The 20,347-nt window shown below is 36.1% G+C and overlaps 2 protein-coding genes across 6 annotated transcripts in view; one reads left to right on the forward strand and one right to left on the reverse strand.

Annotated features, from left to right (window-relative positions):
- Nucleotides 1-9,871, forward strand: part of AIMP1 (aminoacyl tRNA synthetase complex interacting multifunctional protein 1) — a 31,803-nt gene extending 21,932 nt beyond the window's left edge. For all 4 annotated transcript variants that reach the window (XM_015623950.2, XM_015623949.2, XM_015623948.3 and 1 more), the window contains exons 6-7: nucleotides 2,670-2,838; nucleotides 9,630-9,871. In XM_015623950.2, coding sequence (XP_015479436.1) covers nucleotides 2,670-2,838; nucleotides 9,630-9,796 — 336 coding nt within the window. In that variant the 3' untranslated portion in view covers nucleotides 9,797-9,871. The remainder of the gene's footprint in view (nucleotides 1-2,669; nucleotides 2,839-9,629) is intronic.
- Nucleotides 9,872-10,619: 748 nt separating this feature from the next.
- Nucleotides 10,620-15,132, reverse strand: GIMD1 (GIMAP family P-loop NTPase domain containing 1). 2 transcript variants are annotated; one of them, XM_015623951.3, is made up of 3 exons: nucleotides 15,020-15,132; nucleotides 13,288-13,709; nucleotides 10,620-12,107 (listed from the first exon to the last, which is right to left on the reverse strand). In XM_015623951.3, exons 2-3 carry the CDS (start codon nucleotides 13,678-13,680, stop codon nucleotides 11,838-11,840), a joined length of 663 nt encoding a protein of 220 aa, XP_015479437.1. In that variant the 5' UTR covers nucleotides 13,681-13,709; nucleotides 15,020-15,132; the 3' UTR covers nucleotides 10,620-11,837. The 2 variants fall into 2 exon arrangements, with proteins under 2 accessions (XP_015479437.1, XP_033369623.1); XM_033513732.1 differs by having other exon boundaries at nucleotides 11,925-12,357.
- Nucleotides 15,133-20,347: the final 5,215 nt, after the last annotated feature.

The raw sequence follows: 20,347 nt of genomic DNA on the forward strand, positions 1-20,347 counted from the left end.
GTATTTGGTACAGATGGTTTATGAGTGCCTTTGAACAATCTAAGACTTCAAGATTTAGTTTTCCTTTCACACCTCTTCTAGAGGGTGAGAGGAATTGACTGAAGGCTGCTCCTAAATTCAAATGCAACCTTGGCATTCAAAACAGTGTTGTGCAGTGCAACTGCAAAATGGATCACGAAGGAATTGATCTTAATTGGTCTGGAAAAAGCTCCAATTTCTTGAATGTCTTTTCCCTCCTTACTTGCACACTGTCCCCATGGAAAGACTGCAAGCATAGGAAGCAATTAAAATTGTGATTGTTGTAAACCCAACTGAATACAGTAACTGTTCTGCACTGATCACCTGATGGTGTCCACTTACTGGATTTGCACTGGGAAAAATCTCAACTTGCTTGCTTTTAGCAGTCTGCTTTCAAGAAAGCATGTAGAAGAAAACATTTTAAAAGCCATTCTAAATAGACTTACAAGCATGAAGTGCATAGAATGAAATGGCAGCAGGAGTCTTTTTTTCTTTAGCCTTCTTTCTGAGTGGAAAAATAATCTGAAATACTCATTAGCAGAGAATTAGGGGTCATCCTTGCACGTTCTTTGTGAACATTTTTGTTTGCATGTCTGTTTTTGGTTTTGGCAAGCATCTATTAAGACAATAAATTCTTAGGGGCAAGCTTCCATCTTTGTGTTTTTGAAGTGTTCAAAAATTTGAAGGCCTGGCATGTGTCTTCTGCCATATATTGAAATAAAAATATATACATCAGATCAAGGACCGTAGCCATAAATTTCTTCACAAAAAATTCATCTGTTCATGATTTTGGTATTTGATGTGGTAATTTAGCAGTGTTTGAGGCTGTAGAATTTGTATCATCTGATTTTACTTTTGGTTAGGAAACGCAGTATGTATCTTCACTAGCATTTCAGTATGCAGTGCAAGTTATTTATGGGTGTGAAGACTTCTGGCATGCCCACTTTAGATGTGATGTGCTTTTGTACACATTGTGGTGAAGCCATGTTAGAAGTTCAGCTCTCTATTGTTGTGAGCAGTTGTGTCTCAAGCCAATAGGGAGATGGAAGGATCTTGGTATGAGGTGGACCATGCCATTGCCGAGGTCTTCTGGCAGCTGGGGAGAATTGGGGAAATTTCTGAAATGTCAGAAGGAATTGACAGCTTTTCTGACACTGATTTGGCTTTTTGAAGTGGATCTCTGTGTGTTCCTAGCATCAATACCTGTTACAGGCAATTGTTCTTGTAATACAGGCGATTCTCCAGTGTCACTTTCTGTCACCTTTACCTCCTTAACCTAAGAGAACCTTGTGTCAGTGATCAGAAGTGAAGAACAGGAATGCAGGGAATGTATCTTAACAGGAAGGGAGAAAGCCACCATCATCCTCCAGAAATGCTATTCTAAAACCATTGGTTGTAAGAGGATACAGTTGCATCTTCTATGAACAATATACTCTGATTTTTGTAGCAGAAACTTTTTCTTCCACTTAGATGCCTTAAGAAGTTTTCTTTCTAAATCATTGTGATGTCTACCCAGTAATTAGCATTCCATTCATTAATTGTTACTCAGTGCTAGATAATGCTACAACTTGCATTTCAGTCACTGACATTTTACAACAATTTTTTGTGTTTTGTGCTACTTATTTCCATAGCAATAACTTGAGAAATTTTCGTCAATAGGCTGATTTGAAACTTAGATGACATAACTTTTTATCAGCTGCCTCATTTTGGGTATTTATATTTTTGGTTTTTGAGGTGTTCTCCTTGAAAAATATGCAGTGTTTGAAATAGTTGATCATATGAGTTTTATTAATTATTAATCCCACAGGTTCAAGATTTGTGATGCACAAAGACCGAAATCTAGAAATATGAAATACTTATATGTAATGTTCACTAGTAGGATGGGAATTAAGATGTCCTTACTTCGTCTCTCAAGAATGTTCAGGGTTTAATTTTTCTTCAGTTTGAAAGCATGGTTTGTTTTAGAGTCTAAAGTGTGGCAGTTTCTCTGAACAAAGAATATTTTCTCTGGTTTACGATTAATTATTAAAATAAAATAAATGGAGAAACGTAGTTTTATAGGTTTGCACTAACAAATTCAGTGTGCAGTATATACAACCATTTTCAGTGGTTAAAATAAACTCAAGGCATTTGGATCATCTAAGATAAAATTTAAGATTCAAGTGAGCTCATTATGTAAAAAACTTCTAAGCTTCCAGGATACAGTTTGAAATTTTTACCTATGGGCCTAATTTGTAGCCTGGTTTTGTTGTTGTTATTTTTAGTATTATCATCATTAAATAGGAATTGTTTGGTTAATAGTGCTATATTGAAAGTGGACTAAAGTGGTGGTCTGTAGTGAATAAAGATGGAGTGGAAGTGAAATGCCTTACCTGCTTTTTAATTTTCTAAATTGCATATTTTATATTTCCAAAATAAATATGTCACATTTGAGCATTTAATCTATTATTCACTGGCCAGCTCTTAAGGGGTATAAATATTATGTTAGTGGTGTCCAGGCATTAAAACTGAATCTGTTGTCTACATGCTTTTCTTATGCTTGTCATGGTAAGATGTCATCACTGCAATTCTCTCATTATAATGAAATGATGATTATCTCCAAAACCACATGGCATTCAAGTACTCAAATCCTTCTGTTTTCCTCCCCCAAGATGCAGAATCGGATGGCAGTACTACTCTGTAACCTGAAGCCTGCAAAGATGAGAGGAGTAGTATCTCAGGCAATGGTGATGTGTGCCAGCTCCCCAGAAAAAGTGGAAATTCTGGCTCCCCCACCTGGAGCAGTACCTGGGGACAGAATCACTTTTGAAGGTTTTCCTGGTAAGTAGGTATTTGGAAAATTATAGAAACAGGTATGTCAAGGTAACATCAGTGTTGAAGCACATAAAACAGTTGCTTTTAAAGCTGACTGGGTTTTTTGTTGAAATTTTCTGAATTAATTCTATTATTTTTTTATGACCATGCTAATATTATGTAAATAAAGGATTGAAAATACTTTATCATCTGTCAAAAAATTTTAACTTGATAAAGTTGTGTAGAACTTTCATGTAAAACACCCCATCCCTCTAAGTCTCAGTAAGTATTTCAGTTTTGAAATACATGGATAAAAGTATTTGTACTTGGCAAATTACAACAAGGAAATATAAATCATCTTTCACAGTGTCTCAGTCTAAGTGATGAAGTATTAAATTCCTAATTCCAGCTCCTCGTGATGAATGTGTCAGAATTTTGGGTAGTTTTTTGGGGGTTTTTTTGGGGTTTTTTTTTTGGTTTTTTTTTTTTTTTTTTTTTTTTTTTTTTTTTTTTTGAGGAAGAAGGGATGGAGGGGATACTAGGGGCTGGAAGTCTCCTATTCATGAGAGGAGCCCGTAATAGTCAATACACCAGGGTTTTTTTTGTTTGTTTGTCTGGGACAAAATGTCTTTTTACGTTTCCAAAGAGAGACGTTGGACTTTTTCCCACTTAATTAAATCAATAAATCTCTTTTTTCAGAATATAAATGAGAATTTTACCAAATTTGAACTTTATCAAAAGATGATTTTTCATCCATTTCTCCATTTCTTCCACCTCTATGAAAATGATTATTTTTGACTGCATATTAGGAACTCAAATAAAGCATTATAGATTTATCATGTTGATGAATGCTCCCCTCTTACCCAAATGCTAGTTCATTATTCTCTGTCTGAAAGGGATACAGTCAGATCAGCTTCTTCTGTTGCTGTGTTTGTTAGCAGTGTTATTTTGTAATTTTTATAATGGTTATGACTGTTTTTATCAGGAATTGCTGGTTCATTATAATCCCAGTAAAAAAGGCAGTCATACTCTGAAGTGCCATTTAAAATGATGAGTCTGAAAAGACAGACTATTATAGATAATCTTACATGGCACAGATGATGGGAATGCGTCTGCAGCTTGCTTTGCACTCCTTGTCCATAAGCAGTTTCTTCCCTTTCCATTGTTTGAGTTACTGCTGTATTTTTGTTACTCATTGTGGCTGTCAGTCATAAAGGAAGTTTGTGTGAGAACTTGGTGCTGCCCTGTTCCATAAAGGTGAGGTCACGCTGGTGGCTCAGTTACTGGTGCCACATGGGAGCTGCCTATAGGCTCCTCCCTGACAACCAGCTGCACAGGTTTATCCTGCAGCCTAGGAATTTGGGAATTTGTGCAGCACAGCACAAGCCCAGATCTGCTTGGGTCAGGTGGTAAGTGGATCACAGAGGTCTTGGTGAGCAGTGCTCTTCTGGTCAGGATCACTCCATCACTTGAACTTGAAAAAACATGGTCCAACTCCCAGTATTTCCCATACTGGGTGAAAGTGTATGTGTGTGCATTTATCAATGATGTATTCATCTTCAGGATGAATTTATTGTTCAAAAGTTGGCTTTCACATGCGAGAAAACAGTGTAACTTTTAATTTCTGCAGAGAGCCATATGAACCTTTTTAAACTATTGCACTTCTGACAATTTCTAGCAGTACAGCAGAGTTTTGATTTATGAACCTCTTTGCAAGCTCTACGCTTGAACATATTTGCATGAAATATCTTTCAGAAATATATATTTTTATAATTCTCAAGACTGAAATTGTGATGCTTTAAAAAAAAAGACATATTTTGGTTAGCGTATGATGAAGGAAGCAATGCTCTATCTAGGTGCTTTATGAAACAGAAAAATATCTCAGCTTGCTGTGATTTAATGCTCCACTTGGAAGCACTTTAAAATAATACTGTGTTTTAAAAGGAAATCTCTCTGGCAGCATTTTTTAATTTTTTTTTTGTTTTTAGTTTCCTGCACTAAAAGTATACTAAGCTTGCTAGTTGAGATGCAGAATTTGTTAGCTATACTGAAATCTTAAATGCGTCATCAATTGAATTGACTAAATTGTAGGAATACTCATTCATGGCTTCTAGTTGTTATTACATATAGTGAGTAAAGATGGATTAAATGTTGGACTTTGATTACCTGTGAGAATCACAGGTGACAAATACACTCATAACTGCTTTCTGTTGCTATGGAAATGGATGGTGCAAGAGAGCATCAAGTTATAGAGGGAACACTTCTAGTACATAAGCCCTAGAAAATGATGTACAAGTTCATGCCTCAAAAATGCCCTATGCCCAGGTTGAGGATCTTTTTCTGTTTGCTTTATTTTAAGATACAGCCTTCCTCTAAACTTACATCTCAAGTGGCTTCATATACCTGACAATTGAAAATGTGAGAGCTGGTAGGAGCACTATTTTCTGTTCACCAGCATGCTGTTCTTGCACATGACTAATGAAGTGAGTTCTGTCAAAATAACTGAAGTATCTGTCTCCAGTTGTTTGGCTTTTTTACAGTGGCAAAAAGCTTTTCCTAGGCAAATCAGTTATAGAAATATTTGTTATAGAATTATTCCCAGGTGTTACTGCATGCAGACACTGTGTTGACATTTTGATCCTTAAAAGATAGAGAGTAAGCTAAAGGCAGTAAGTTGTTCTAGGTCTGAGGTTGTGACTTGCAGCCAGTGAGACAAGGTTTTGTGTGGATTATATCAGTTTCCTTCCAGTGGAGAGCCAGAGACGTGGGGCTCTGGTAAGTGCCAAATGAATGTTTTTACAACCCCTTTGCAAGGCATATATATTCAGGGCTATAGATAGTAGTCTGAAATGTGGCACTGTTTTCTAATGCTTCATAAAGAGCTGCTTGGAAAATTCGGTAGGTATGAAATTTAAGCTAATCATTGACTTTGAAAATTTCCCTAATAGTACAAAGTATTACTAAGTAGTATTTAATAGTACAAAGTAGAGTGATCTGTCTTCTTCTTACATTAAACTTACTTTAAAGAATTTTCAGACTTGTGATTTTACTATCTTGAGGAGGAAAATGCAAAAAAAAGCATTGGTGGATGGAGACCTACAAAATCATAGTGACATCTGCTTCTCTACATTTATTTGTTGGGTACTTGTCTTTTCAATGTTTCTGCTGTAAACTAAGGGGGAAACTCACTGCGAGACTGGAAAACTGTTTCTCAGTGTTTAATGGGGTTGAGCATCTATCTCCTACTCACTTTTTTATCTTAAAACCTTCCGCTTCTTAGCTGCTGCTGTCTCATCAAAGACCATCTGGCACTTGCCTGATGCTGTTACCAGGAGGATAGACTCCTTGTTGTGTCAGATTTCATTTCATTTCACTGCTTAATTGTAAACATTTATGTCCTGATCAGTTTTTCGTTTTAAAAAGTAACTGTAAAGCATAAAGATTCAATTGGAGTCCTTGAAGTTAAAATAGGAAGGACAGCTGGGTCTTACTTAAGTTTGAAGTATAAAAGTCTGTGAAGCAACAGAAGTACCACCAGCAACAATAAAGCAATTCTAAAATGCACACAGCTGTCTATCAAGCAGCTTGGAATTGAGCTATTTTAAAGTTTTTTCTCTCCATTATACAAAATATTCATAAGATACAGACTAATTTCCTCTGTCTGTTTTAGTCAAAGTAAACAAAAGATATCTTGTCTCAAACCAGTTAAATTTTTTTCTGTAGCAGCTAGAGTGTATTACCTAAAACCATCTTGAGTGTTATAGAGGAGTGATTTGATAAGGAGTGCTGTTGCCTGGAGTACTGTTCCATTTTGTTTATTTATCTGATGTCTTTGCCCTCAGTGGAATTTTTAGCACCGTTTTATACTCCAGTGCATGCATCTTCAAGGTCTCTTGAGCCTTTTTTGCATCAAGAACTTTATCAAATTTTTATCCATCTTCACTGGAAAAAGTCTGATTTTTAAACCATAGAAGAATTATTCTATCACGGGCATGTAAATCTATAACCTCCTACACAGTGATTGCCTTAAGACAGCAATAATACTTGAAGATTTATAGCTAACTGTGAAATCTCTTTTCTGATAGCAGTATCAGATGCTTTTGATGCAACATGAACCAAAAACCTGTTACTTAAATTATCATTCAATTATAAATTATAATTAAATTATCATTCATGTCTAAGGATCAATAGCAGTTTAGTAAATTACTATCTCTTTAAAGAATAAAAAGTGGTAAAGCTGGAGTGCAGTGGTTAGCCTGTAGTTAGCAGATTTCTTTAATCAAAGCTTGAGTGTATGGATGCTTTTCTTCAGTTGCATGGTTACAATCCACTGTGGGGTAAGTGGCATTAAGTAAAGTCACACATCACTATGTCCTTTTGCTCCTTGCTGTGCTGAGATATATTCCTTCAGTAGTTGTTGAGCTGTTACAAAGTAGAGAGGTTTCTTGCTTATTATGAAAACTTCTTTGTAATGTTAAAGCTGCTAGATGGAATGACGTGTTTGACAAAATTTAGGACCTCTTATTTGGCCCATTTTTGGTAAAGAGTGGAAAGCTGATTAAACCATTAAAAGCTTCAATTTATTTTATTTATAGAAACTCTTCTAAAGAATATTTTCTGGGAAAAAGGAATGCAGTGAGGAGAAGACATAGGAAAATGCACAGCCTAAAGCTCTGGTAGTATTTAAAATTGGTGCCTATGCTAATCTAATATGAGCTCACCACAGATCCCAAGGGAGCTTGACTCAGGATTCCAAAGAAACTTATTAACATCCAAGGCGTGTTTTTTATAATAAAAGTCAGGAGGTTGTCTTACTGAAAAAAAACCAAGAGAACATGTGTTTTTTTTATTTGAGGAGGGGAAGGAAAATGTACAATGAATAACTTAACATTCTGTTTAATAATTTTATTAGTTTATGCATTCACTGTGGTCTAAATCCAAGTTTGCCTTTGTTCATGAACCTGAGCATTAAGCTAATTTATTTTTGTAAAAATGTACAATTAGCTCCAAACATTTAATAATTTTTATTTACTAGTGTAATCATTTAAGTAATTAAAGTATTTAAAATTTTTCCTCTGTTTAATATTAATTATAAATATTGTACAAAGATAATTATTAATGTTATGACTGATTTTTCTTTGAAATACTAAATGCACTCTGGTTGTGAGATTACTTGACTCCAGTATTAAATACTGCTCAGGTGAGGCTAGCTTACCTCACAGAGAAATCTGGCCTAGTCTGCTTCTCTTGCATATATGCTACAGACATTAGAATTACAGAAATTACAGAATTAAACCCATCTACAGACAGAAATAACCCAGGTTTGCAGGCTTTGAGAATGTGGTTATACTGAACTATTGAAAACATTTAAAGGAGAATACCAATAAGGCACAAGGCAGGCTGGAATGACTAGTAGTGGATTTAACCACTTGTTAGTCAATCAGGACTTAACAAGCAGTGAGTTTCAACCAGCTATGAGAAAGAGGTATGCTAAAATCCTTGTAGTCTTACAGTTTTTCTTCCTGAACCTTTGGGAACACTTTGTAGTGCTACGTGGGAGTACTTCATGTTCTGCTCACTTGGAGAGCTCCTCCTCTGAGAGGATCTCAGGGAGGATATGATGCCTAGGATTTGGTTTTTTGATTCTTGCTTGTTCTGGAACTTTTGATTTTGGTAGTTTGGGCAGAATGCTGCCAATATGGCACAACAAGCAGGTAAAAGCATACAGTGTAATAACAATGAAATAGCATGAGATTTCTTTTAGCATTTAAATGTGCAATTCTTGTGGAGTTTTTCGTTTGTCTTGCCTGTGTGACACTCGAGAAGTCAAAAGCACCCAACAGTTTTAGATTAATTTATTCTTAATGTTTTTTTTAATGTAATCTGTGTTGTATTAGAATTAAAAGATTAAATTTACTTTACCTTTGAGCAGAAAATAATAGTAGTGAATTTTTTTATCTAGATTATGTCAGCAGTTAATCTTGGCAGCAAGATTATTTAGCTTATTTTGTATCTGTACTTTGCATTTCATGCTTATTTAAAAATAGGAAAAACATCCTTGACTATGCTATCTAATTTGTTGACAATATTTCAAAACATTAATAGAAAACGCCTACATTTTCTGGTCATTAGAGATCCTTAAATAATCAGATTTGCTAATGTAGTTAGTTACTGTCAATACCTCTAGGGTGTAGGTATCTTATCATGATGTATCCATGGAAACAGGAAACCGAGACTGAGGCCATAATTGCTGAAACTGTAGCTAATCTCTACTGCTTCTGTTGTTTTGGGCATCAGAGCTTGTCATCATCAATACAAAGCATAGGAGAACAGTGTTAAAACTTGGGGCTAAAATTATATGTCAGTATTCTATCTCTGATCTATTCTTGTCTAAGTTCAGTATTCCTCAACTGTAACAGCATTTAATTGCTTATAAAAGCATCATTAATTTCTAAATTTAAGATGCTGACAAACCTGTCTTGATAAACGGTGTACTTCTGTGGTCTGTATGTACTTAATATTGGTCTGTAGTTTAAACTAACAGCAGTGGTTTCATTTCTTCCCTTTGACAGTGCTTGTTATCTGATACATTCTTTTTCCCTTGAAAGATCCTCATTTTCAGAAGAGATTCTGGAGACATTTCCGTGACAATTCCTAATTCCAATCAAAGTTTTCATTTTGAGAATCAAAAGGAATGTTGGGGTTTTTTTTCCCTTAAAAGTATATGCAATGATGCTGTGGGCTGTCATAGATGTGTAAGTACACAGAGCTCTTGTTCTGAGTTGTGTGCTATGAGTTTCTTCTTTGTTTTGAAACAGGAGAGCCTGAGAAGGAACTTAACCCAAAGAAGAAGATTTGGGAGCAAATCCAACCTGATCTTCATACCAATGACCAGTGTGTTGCTACATACAAAGGAGTTCCATTTGAAGTGAAAGGGAAAGGAGTGTGCAGGGCGGAGACCATGGCAAACAGCGGGATTAAATAAATAAGTGGTTATTAGAAACTTTTACAGATGTTGAAATGGAAAGTGATGCAAGCACAATAAAAAACATGAAATGCATGGCTGAGACTTGTTTTGTTTGACTTCTTTTCCAGAATATGTTACATCTCCAACATTTTGACAATTCATTCATTGACTAGGCTTATTGTCCTTGAGGTTGTGTGTTGTCAGCAGTTGTTAACCACTCAGTGCTCATAACTTAATTGCCAGGGCTTGTTTGTGGTGAGACCACAGGCAGGCAAATAAATTTGCTGGACAGTTTGAAGGTGTAGAGCTTCTATTTAGCAAGAGCTAAAGGAAGTAAGGAAAACATTCTGCTGTGTTCCTTGTGTGCTAGTTGCAGGATTAGCATTTGGTTAGTGAAGACAATTGTCTTTGTTCTTCTAGTCTCTTTATAATAGTTTTCCTCCTCTTTTTCCAAGCAGTTTTCAGATGTATTATAAGCCTCTGCACCTTTGTTCTTGCCTATGTTCTCTTTGTAGTCTGCAGTCAGTTGTAACTGGAAGATTAAACCATGGTGGTTTATGCCCTAGGATGTACAAGTGCACACACTTTTATGTCCCACAACTATGCTGTTAAAATTTCATTGAGGTCAAAACTGCCACTTCATTAGAACAGTTTTTGTCTTGTCTTGTCCATCTATACCATCTAGGTATATCCTTCCAAACCTATAGGTAAGACTAAGAAATAATTAATAAGAGATTCCTGGAACTAATAAAAAAACCTCAAACCCCAAAAAACCAACCCCCCAAGAAAACTCAAAAAGCACCCAAGTCAAAAAAATCTATTTCCAGTGCTCAAACGGATATAAAATCAATTGATTTTTTGGTTTTGTTTTAATGTTCTTTTATGCAATGATGTTTTATACAAAAAGTTCTTTGATTTTTACACAAATAGCTTCTTCAGTTTTTACAGTTAGAGTTATTTCATAGTAATGTACCAATAGTCATGTTGCTAGGTATTAGCCTCAAATTAATTATTTTATTTTAATTCCTTACTTTCAGTAATATGAAAATAAATATTTTGAATCAATTTACAATAACCTTTTTAAGTAGCTATTTAGAGATACTTTAGATATTTTTGCATATAATATTAAATTGTTGCTGTAAAACCATTGAAACAGTAAATACTATTTTAACTGCTGAAATTAAAACCAAACTTGAGCCTTTCTAAATTTTGCAGGCTTTGAACTTCATCCAGTGAGTGGAGAGAAAACAAAATGACAATGATATGAAATTAAAAGGAGCATGCATAAAGAGGAGATGAACATATTTTCTTTTTGAATGAGTTTTGTTTATGCCTGTAAACTGTTAATTTTTCATGCATCTGGCAATGAGCAAAAGTAATTCTTTTAAATATGCTGAATAGCATTAAGCACATGGAAGCCATTTTATCTGCCTTGTAAACTGTATATCCAATAATGTCTTAATAAATAAAATCCTTGTAGTTCAAGAACTGTTATAACTGATCTTGAATCATGGCAGGGAAATACTTTTACAGTAGATATATCTTAGCTTTTAGTACCAGGGAGCTCTTTTTAGAAATGGAAGTTCAGAGGAACTTCTGAAAGCTTGAAGAATTGAGCAAAGAGGCCCCCTGATTCTGAACTCGCACATTTTTAATGTTTTTTTTTCTTTTTTTTTTTCTTTTAAAATTATTTTTAAATCTTATTCTTTCAGATCTGTATTCTGTGTGAACTGGGATATACAGTCTGGTGTAGTGCAAAATCTCATTTGTAACTACACACAAATTGGGAGCATGATTTTGGAGCACTAGCTTGGTCTGATTTTGGGATTGAACCTAGGATTCTGAATGCAGTAGTGTGAGGTACTTTGTGGAAGGCAAGTAATTTGATAATCTAAAGAGATATTTCTTTTTTTCTTATTTCAAATTCTTATTTCAAATTGTGTGTTCAGAGGTGTTTGTTATGGATGTGGAGTTTCGCAGTTGACGGCTTTTACTGTTTTATTTCTGTTAGATGTTACCTACCATAGAAAATAGACAGGTGAGCACCTTAAAGCTAATTTTATTCCTTGCTGTGTTTAAGTAGTACTTGATAATTATTTTTTTGAATAAAATTCAAGAGCTTTCTTAAGACAATATTTCTTTCCTCTTTGATTATGCTGTTTTGGTTGTCTAGGAAAATATATTTATGCTGTACTGAACTCAAAAGTGACAACAGGGTACTTGAAGCATTATGCAAGTACGTTTCCTCACTGTATCCGGCCTCTTCTGCCTTGTCTGCATGAGTAAGTAGAACTGCAGTGAAATCCTTCCATGTGGGACCCAGAAGTTCCTGTAATGAAAAGCAAATCTTAATTAGTTATCGCTTATTTCTTTTCCCCACTCCCATTTCATATACTTACTCCATTAGCAGACAAGTTACATGTATGGTTTGGTTTGTTTTTTTTTTCCTGGCAGTAGTCCAGTTCATGCTATCCGAGTTGCTGAAATTTCTGGGTCTTTTTTCACCTTTCCGAGACATTCACATCCACTGCCAGTGGAAATATATCGTCATGCAGTACTAGCAGTTCTCTGTTCCCTGGCTACAGATGTTAACAGAATGTCTCCAGTTAAAAAATGTTCATGTAAATAAGGAAAAATGCTTGCTTAGCCATGTCACACCTGTGAGATACACAGTTTGAAATCAGTAGCTACCACATACGTATATTGCCACGCTGTTTACAGCTCCTGGAAAAAATTGGTTTGAAAAACACCAAATTGCCTTTTGTTGAAAAAGTAAATGATGAATTTCTATGTAACTTCAGTTCCAGCTGTGATCCATAAAACTGAAGTATTCTCAGCAATTCAGTGAAAACACAAATCAAATGCAACACCTTAAATAATGGGCCAGAGAGTTTGTGTTCAGCTTCTGTGATTTATCTGATGCAGGGGAATGGAGAGAACAAGCTGCTTTTCTTTCAGTAGGTACAGAAAATTTTAATAGGAATAAGAGAGGTAGGGCTTTAATTTACAGGTGTAAATGAAATTACAACTTTGGTGCAATCCTGTTAACCCCTATATATGACAAGAAGCCTACCCTGGTGATAAGGGACACTGCCAGCGACCTTGGCTCTGAAACCTAAATGCTAAATAAAGGTATACAGAACTACCTTAAAGGATGTCTGTCTACTTTCAAGGTAAGTGGGGTGTTAAAAAGACCTGGTGTATTGATAGTGATTAATCTCTTCTAGACACTAGAGCTGAAAAATATCAAATACATATAAAATTTTCCCTTAAGCTGCCCAAGGAAGTCATGAGTCACCAGTTTCAGAGAGAATAGAGCTTTGATTTGCTGCAGAATCAAAATCAATTATAATCTTTGTTCTGAAATTAATACCTGCCACTCTCAATTCATTAGGCTATTGTTGGAAAAGAAATATTTCACTTTTGCAGTCAAGTCTTCCATAGTTATTTTCACCTGAAGATGTAAGAGTTGCCATTAGGGCAGAGACTTCTATTTAATTTTTGGTTACCTGGATGAGCTGAACTGTGTCGTTGCTTTCATTTGGACACAGAGGCAGGTCAGCCCTCAGGACCAAGAGAGCCAAGTGCAGGCCTTCCTCTCCAAAATGCTGAGCCAGGGCTGCTGTCACCATGTCCCTCACTTGCTCTTTGCTCAGAGCACTGTGAGGGTAGCTTGGAGTGTCCAGTACTTGAACACGGAGAGCTGACTCACAGCCATTTCTCCGTATGAGCCCCAAAATGCGTCCGCTGCGTCCGAGGCTACAGCATGTAGTCACAGAGCTGGGGGAGAGATGGCTCTTGAAGTCTGAGCTGCCCAACAGGCTGTTCCCAGCAGCACTTTTGCCACTCTGAGGTTTTCCAAGGACAACGAGGTTGATGGTCATCTCATTGCTGTCTGCCATTGTCTCTGCTTTTATCCGCAAACCTGTCACTAAGCACAAATAACAAGGTGCTTCAGATAACTGCAGGGGGAAAAAAAAGTAGAGGCAAGAATTTCCAATATTCAAACACTTTAGAGTGTTTTTCACTGCCTGAAATATGAAGAGTTTTAGGAAGAAGCGAAATAGAGTTGTGGAGATGAAACAGAGAAGGGAGGAGTTGGGAAACAGCTGTGGAAAACACTGTTGCCATTCTGGGAGAGTAGTTGGCTAGGAAAAGCAGGGAAACTAGGGAAGGAAGAAGAGAATGGTGACAAATAGGTGGTGCTATTATTAAGTGACAGTGTTTCAGGATGTAAATATTTACTTGTTTAAGGAAAAAGAATAATAAAAGAGAAGTAGATTTAAGGGGAGCATTTTCACAGCAGAGAGCAGCTTAAAATATGTCTTTCATAGGCTACCACTGATGTTGAAGTAGACAACAGTCTGAAAGTGCTTTCTGATGCAGATGAATACCTCAGTTTAAAAAAAGAAGAGCTGAAATAGCCAATCTCATGAAAGGTAGATTTTGGAAATGTATACTTTACATTATACCAACTTTTTGGTACAGTAAGTGGAAAAGCATAGACTCGTGGATAGAGGAAGTTGGCTTGGTATCATTTCCAGTTACTCTGTTCATAAACAAGATGTCTCATTCTCTTTGTATTTTTCAGTAACCCAGTATCCAAAGGGCTTTTGGTATGTACTGATCATCTAACAGGAAAACTTGTTGTTTGAATAAATTGAGATGTGTTTCAGAAGGTAAAACCATAGTGGCAAATAGCGAATTTTAAGTTTCCGTGACATGTGAATTTCAGATTTATTTTATTTTATTTTAATTTTTATTTAAGATAACATGTTTAGGTACTCATAGAGAAGTCATGGATCATTTCAGACTGGGATTTCCTGTGTTTATTTAGATTCTTGCTGTACAGTTTAAGCTTTCTCGTATTAATTCCGTGAGAATTAATCTTTTGAAATAACTTCAGTGCAAAACCAAAGATGCAAGAGGTAGTAATATACTAATATTGTTACAGGTAGCATTGAATATGTACTTTATAATCTTCCTTACTGAATTCACAGTGAGGTTTTTGTGGATTTTTGAATGATCAATTTCCTTTCAAAAAAGACATCTTACAAAATTGTTGTCTTCAATTATTCATCAGTCTAGATATGCATTGTACACTTAGTGTAATAATAGGAAGTAGTGGACATGGATTCATCCATTCGTTTTTTAAATTATAGTCAAAGATTTGGGGTTTTTTTTCCCATTTAAGTAGTCTACACTTAAATACTTAAATTAGTTTCATTTTGGGTCACTTACCTTATTTTCTCTTAATTTCCTCTTTCATTCAGGCTTCATTCATTAACCACATGTGCAGTGTAAAAAGAAGTTCATATGTGAACTTTGAAACTAACAGGAGCACCGTACCATGCTGAGACTGTTACGTACACATTAATCTGGTTAATTATTACTGATAGAGCCTCATTCAATTGCTTATGTTTGGTCAGTAATTGGTACTGTTGAATTTTTGTAACTTAGCTGCAAATGCTGTTTTTGAAGTCACTTAAGTGGTTGCATGACGTTGATATTTTTAAAAGTAAATTAATTCCACTAGCAGATAAACATGCAAGTGGTAAATGTAGCAGTGAGATTCCTTTGTATTGCATTTTCTTGAATATGTCTTCATATGTGCATATGAATAGCAAATGCACTCTCTTATTGCAATAAATTATTAATTGCAGTATTTTTGTAGTACAGTGTGAATAATTTGCAGATATAAAGATGTTTGCTTAACAAAGGTGAATTAAAATAATAACAAATATATTCAAATACAGAATTTTTTTGTGAACCAGGAAGAAAACTGAAGGCTTCTTGCAAACTGCCAGTCATGTGCTTTAGCTGTTAGCCTAATATATTTCTCTTGAAAGCATCATTATTTTCCATGCTATAGTAGCATTAAAACCACAGATAGAAGATTGTCCAGAAAGGATCTATCACTTGCTTTTTTGACAATTTTCCACAAGTGGGAAAGTAACTAGTTAGAAAATAAATGCAAATTTGTGCTTTAATGACCAGATTGTAGTTATAGAATGGAAGAGTGGATGAGCCTGTCCTTTCTGTTCAAAAGGATCAGCCATCTCTCTGTTAATCCCAGGGGGTGCAGGCACATGTTTACTCCAAGGGTATTAAGATACTTGTCAGTAAGAACAGGAATCTGGTATGTAAGCTGTATGTGGTGGCAGGAAAAGAGGAATGTGCTTTCCAGAGCCCAGTCCTGCTGGGGACATCGTCATCCAAGTTGTAGCTCTATGTAGGAGCCTGGAAGTGTTGTTTTACCACAGTACCAGGGCTGTTCCTGCCAGCCACAGCAGTGAAGGGGGACTGCAGTTCCTCTAGAAGCATGTTGTCTCCTGCCAGGGAGCCACCAGCACAACCAGTGCTCTGGCAGAAGGTAGGAGCTCCTTGTGTAGATCCACATAGTTCGTCATGAGTTCATCGTTTGTGTTACTTGGCTGAAGGTAGCTGTGTAAAAGATTTTGTTACTTGTTTTTAAGACCACATAAACAAGTGTTCTTGAGCTTGCCTCTTCTAGTGAGAAGTCAGACATGAAGTCTTTCCCTGTATTATAATTTATATTAAAAAATTTAAATAAAAAAGCATTTCTTTCTAGTATTATTGTGAATGGAATACAATCCAAGTTGGACCACATCTGGAAGGTCTTAACAACTGCATGGGCAGAGGATTTTAAAAAGTTGTCTTCCTGGGAGGATATGACAGGAGGAAAAATCAAACTGATTTATATAACACTTCCATGGGCTCCTCAAACATGGAAAAAGTCCTCCCCAAGGTGGCAGTATCAGCCTGCTCCACAGGTACCGTAAAACTCAGCTGGGGTCCCCTTGCTCTGCAGTTCTGTGCTGAAATAAAATACCAGCTCAGAAATGAGCTACAGCATTAGAAAACACAGCAGAATTACAGGACTCTTCAGGCATCTCCTGAGATAAGAAATGTAAATAGCATTTGTCTCTCTTCTGTCATAAGAAACATTTTTACTTTAGGTATAAAATATAAACAGTAGCACCTTAATTAATGAATTTGAACATCAGTAATGGAAGGGTAGCAGTTAAGAAACTGAAGTGTTACTCACTGTTCCTTACATGATTCTTGAAATTCAAGGTCTTTTGTTTTCACTAGTTTTTGAGTCAGTGACACTTATTATGAGGCTTTAGAGGTAAAATCTCCTGTCAGAACATCATGTACAGAGTACAATAAAGTTGCCTAGGACACTTTTTAGCACTGCTTGCTTCCAGTGGATGACCTGTCTTTTTTGTTTGCTTTGTTTTTGTATTTCTTTATTTTTGAAATAGCAAAGAGAAGATCAAAACTGAGGCTATTACTAATTTGCAGGCAGAAAGGGTTCTTGTAAATGATAAAGGAAGCGTTGTACTGCTCCCATGGAAGTACCTCACAAGTCTAGTGAGGAATTTTCAGGAATCTAAGTAAATAAAATCCTTAATCTAACTGAACATAAGGATCATTTGTGTATCTAGCATCTTTATTTGTCTTTGAATAAAACAAGGCTAAAATACTTTGCAAGTAGCCGTTAGTTTTGTATCTATCTATAGAGCTAACTGGAGTTGCATTTTATTCACATTGCTGTGTCAGCTGCTGTTCTATTGTAGTCCCTGTGATCACCCAGTTGGTTTGCACACACCCTAAACAAGCTCTCCATGATGCTTGTTAGGGTGTACCAAGCAGGCTAGATCTTGTAAAACTGAAATAGTAGTTTCTCTTTAGGCACATGGTATCTCTTACCATGTGTCATCTTTCAGTTCCCACGCTTTCCCATCCCTTACAGCTTCTTTCCTGATGTGGGCTCTCATTATAGCCCAAGATGATGCCATAATAAGTAATTTAAGATGTGCTTTGATGAATTTCTCTTACTTAGAGAAAACCCAGTGAGGCCATTTATGGATTGCCACACACAAAGGCAGGCTCTTAGCCTGCCCAACCAACATGAGAAATCCAGGAAGGTATGCAGTCCACGTAGTCAGTGTGGCTTCAATTCTGTTAGATGTGTAATTTCTAAGAAACAGCAGGCACGTCACTGCTGAGAGAGAAATAGGACATTCTTAGCGATGTTCTTCTCCTTTTGGACTTCATTCACACAAAAATCTTCTGATTCTGAAGGAAGACACATACAAAGTACACAAAAGTATCCTTAAACAGATGATCATTTTTTTCCCTTTGCTTAATGCAGTCCTTAGTATCTTTAGTACTTTTAAACCTAAGTAATCAATTATCAGCAATCTACAAGATCATGTTTCTTTTTGCAGTATAGGTGGCTATGTAGATTGTGTGCTACTCCATTGGCATTGCTAAGGGGAAAGGAGAGAGGGTGTAGCTGCAGACTAATGCTGAAATTGCACCAGCTTTTGGGCACTGTGTTTGTACAACTGTGGAAGTAGCTCCTCGAGTTTCCACTGTACTTCTTGCAGTGGTTTATGCGTTCAGGACAAATACTGCTGGCAGATCAAGGGCTTGCTTTGTGTTTGAAAGAAAATCAAACAGAACTATCAGAGCACTGAGAACATCAGCTGGACTTTCCCCCCCCCCTCTAATAATCCGAAGGAATCATTAAAATCCACAAGATATCTTTGTCTTCTTCAGATTTGAAAGTGGTATATTTGCCGTGCTCATCTGGTAAGACTCTGCTGTGGAAGCAGTGCAGGAATTCCTTGTGTTGGCAGGAATGATAATCCTCTAAGCTCTCTGCTTCTCCATGTGCTTAAAACAGCACTTAACAAGCCACAGGAACAGGGTCTCTTCTTGTTATTATGGTTTGGTGTGACATGGCTGTTCAAAATGTGGGGGAATGCAATGTAAAGTAGGACATGTCGCTTACTGCTGCAGGCTGACAGTTTCTTAATTCTCCTTCTAACCCTCAATTTCTCCATCATTTAAGTGATGATTTTCCCCTGGGCAGCATATCAATTTGTTTTTTTAATATGCAAGGAATGTTTTTAATATACCATATTGTGCTATGCTGTCTCTTGGTCAGATTACTTAGAGATATTTCAACTACTTTGTTTTCACCTGTGTTGCCACAAAATGCTTTCCACAATATAAAGGTTGGACATAAGTCACTAGTGCACAAGGCTGGCTATAAGACTGTGCCACAAGGCCGCATGTTTGTGTCTGTTCATGGCTTCATGAAGTTAAGATCAAGAAATTTAGGTGATATTGCAAGGAAGACTATACACATACAAATAATGTTTAAAAAAAGCAACAATAAAATCACCACCAACAAACCAAATTGATAAACTGTTGATTTCAAAGGCATGTATTTGGCAAAGAAACAGTAATCAGAACAAATGAAAATGCAGACTTCAGAATCCTTTTTCTCCTTTTTCCCTTATACATACTTAGTTGGTTGGATTCAGTGACTTGCCTCATACATCTCCTGTTGTGACCACATGACACCATACTCACTCACTTTCTTGTGCTTAGCCTCAAAATGTGTCCATGTGTAAAAACATTTTGCTCCTGAGACAAAAGTGCTCTGAATGGTGAGCATATTTGGAAGCTCAGGAAACCCAGATCTGGCTGTTATTTCTATAACATTCCCTAATTCTGAGAAGAAGTTTCTCAGTTTCCTAATCTAAATAATACAGGAAGTATCCACCTCTTTTGAAGATGGGTAGTGGAAGTGATTTGGCTGAAGGGAACAGATTTCTGTACAGCAATAACAGCATTGCTTGCATTAAAAAAAAAATTAAAAAAAATTATTGTATTGTATGATATTCTATAGGGACCCAAATGACTGAAGACATACTTTCCAAAAATATTCCCATGATACCTGGAAAGTCCATAGTCCTTGTAACACTAGTATGCACAGAAGTTGCACTGATGCACAGAGTTGAGCTGGTCACACTGTTACTCTTATGGACTTTAATACTTAAGAGGTATTTCATGGAGTGCCAGTAATACAAATCTTACAAAGTTTCAACTCAAGGATGTGTAAAAATGAAATATTTCTACTCAATAACATGGGTATCTGTGTGTATTCAGGACAGATTTGTTACTCAGTTCCTTTATTTTCTTATTTTCCAGGTTTTCTAGGGTGTTTGTATTTCTATAGATATGACATATGTTGAGGACTTCTCTTAAAATATACAGTATCTAACAACTTGATATTTTTTATATTTTATTCTGATTCTAAATCTCTCCTGTCTTCTCTTTGTATACCTACCCTTTGGAGGCAACATTCTGAATTTCAAGGAGCATTTCTTAGAAATACAAGTTTAAGAAAGTGGACTATTTATTAGAAATACTACACTTCTTGGATTTTATAATCATGATATTTGTGGGCATCAAACCTGCACAGATACTTTTTCTGTTTTAAAACATCTCAAACAAGGTAAATTGAAGTCAACTTTCCATATATTTCATGCTGTCAAGCCACTGAACATGTAATGTCAGAATTATCCTGTAAAAGTTGTCTTAAAAGACAATGTGGCTTGCTTAGACAACAGACTTGTTTGGAAAAGTGAAATTGCTGTAGATAGTTTATTAAAATTCTAATCAGGAAGGAGCACAAAGTATATGGCTACAGAGCTAGTATGTGGTTTGGGACTGAGAGTGCCA

This window comes from Parus major, chromosome 4, assembly GCF_001522545.3.
Source record: "Parus major isolate Abel chromosome 4, Parus_major1.1, whole genome shotgun sequence".
NCBI classification, from domain to species: Eukaryota; Metazoa; Chordata; class Aves; order Passeriformes; family Paridae; genus Parus; species Parus major.

Excerpts from the sequence above, each read along its gene's own strand:
- GIMD1 (XM_015623951.3), bottom strand. The coding sequence starts at position 13,680 with ATGGCAGACAGCAATGAGATGACCATCAACCTCGTTGTCCTTGGAAAA. Across the intron at positions 12,108-13,287 it reads ACACAGTTCAGCTCATCCAG|GAACTTCTGGGTCCCACATG; the intron begins GTAACCAAAAAT and ends TTTTCATTACAG.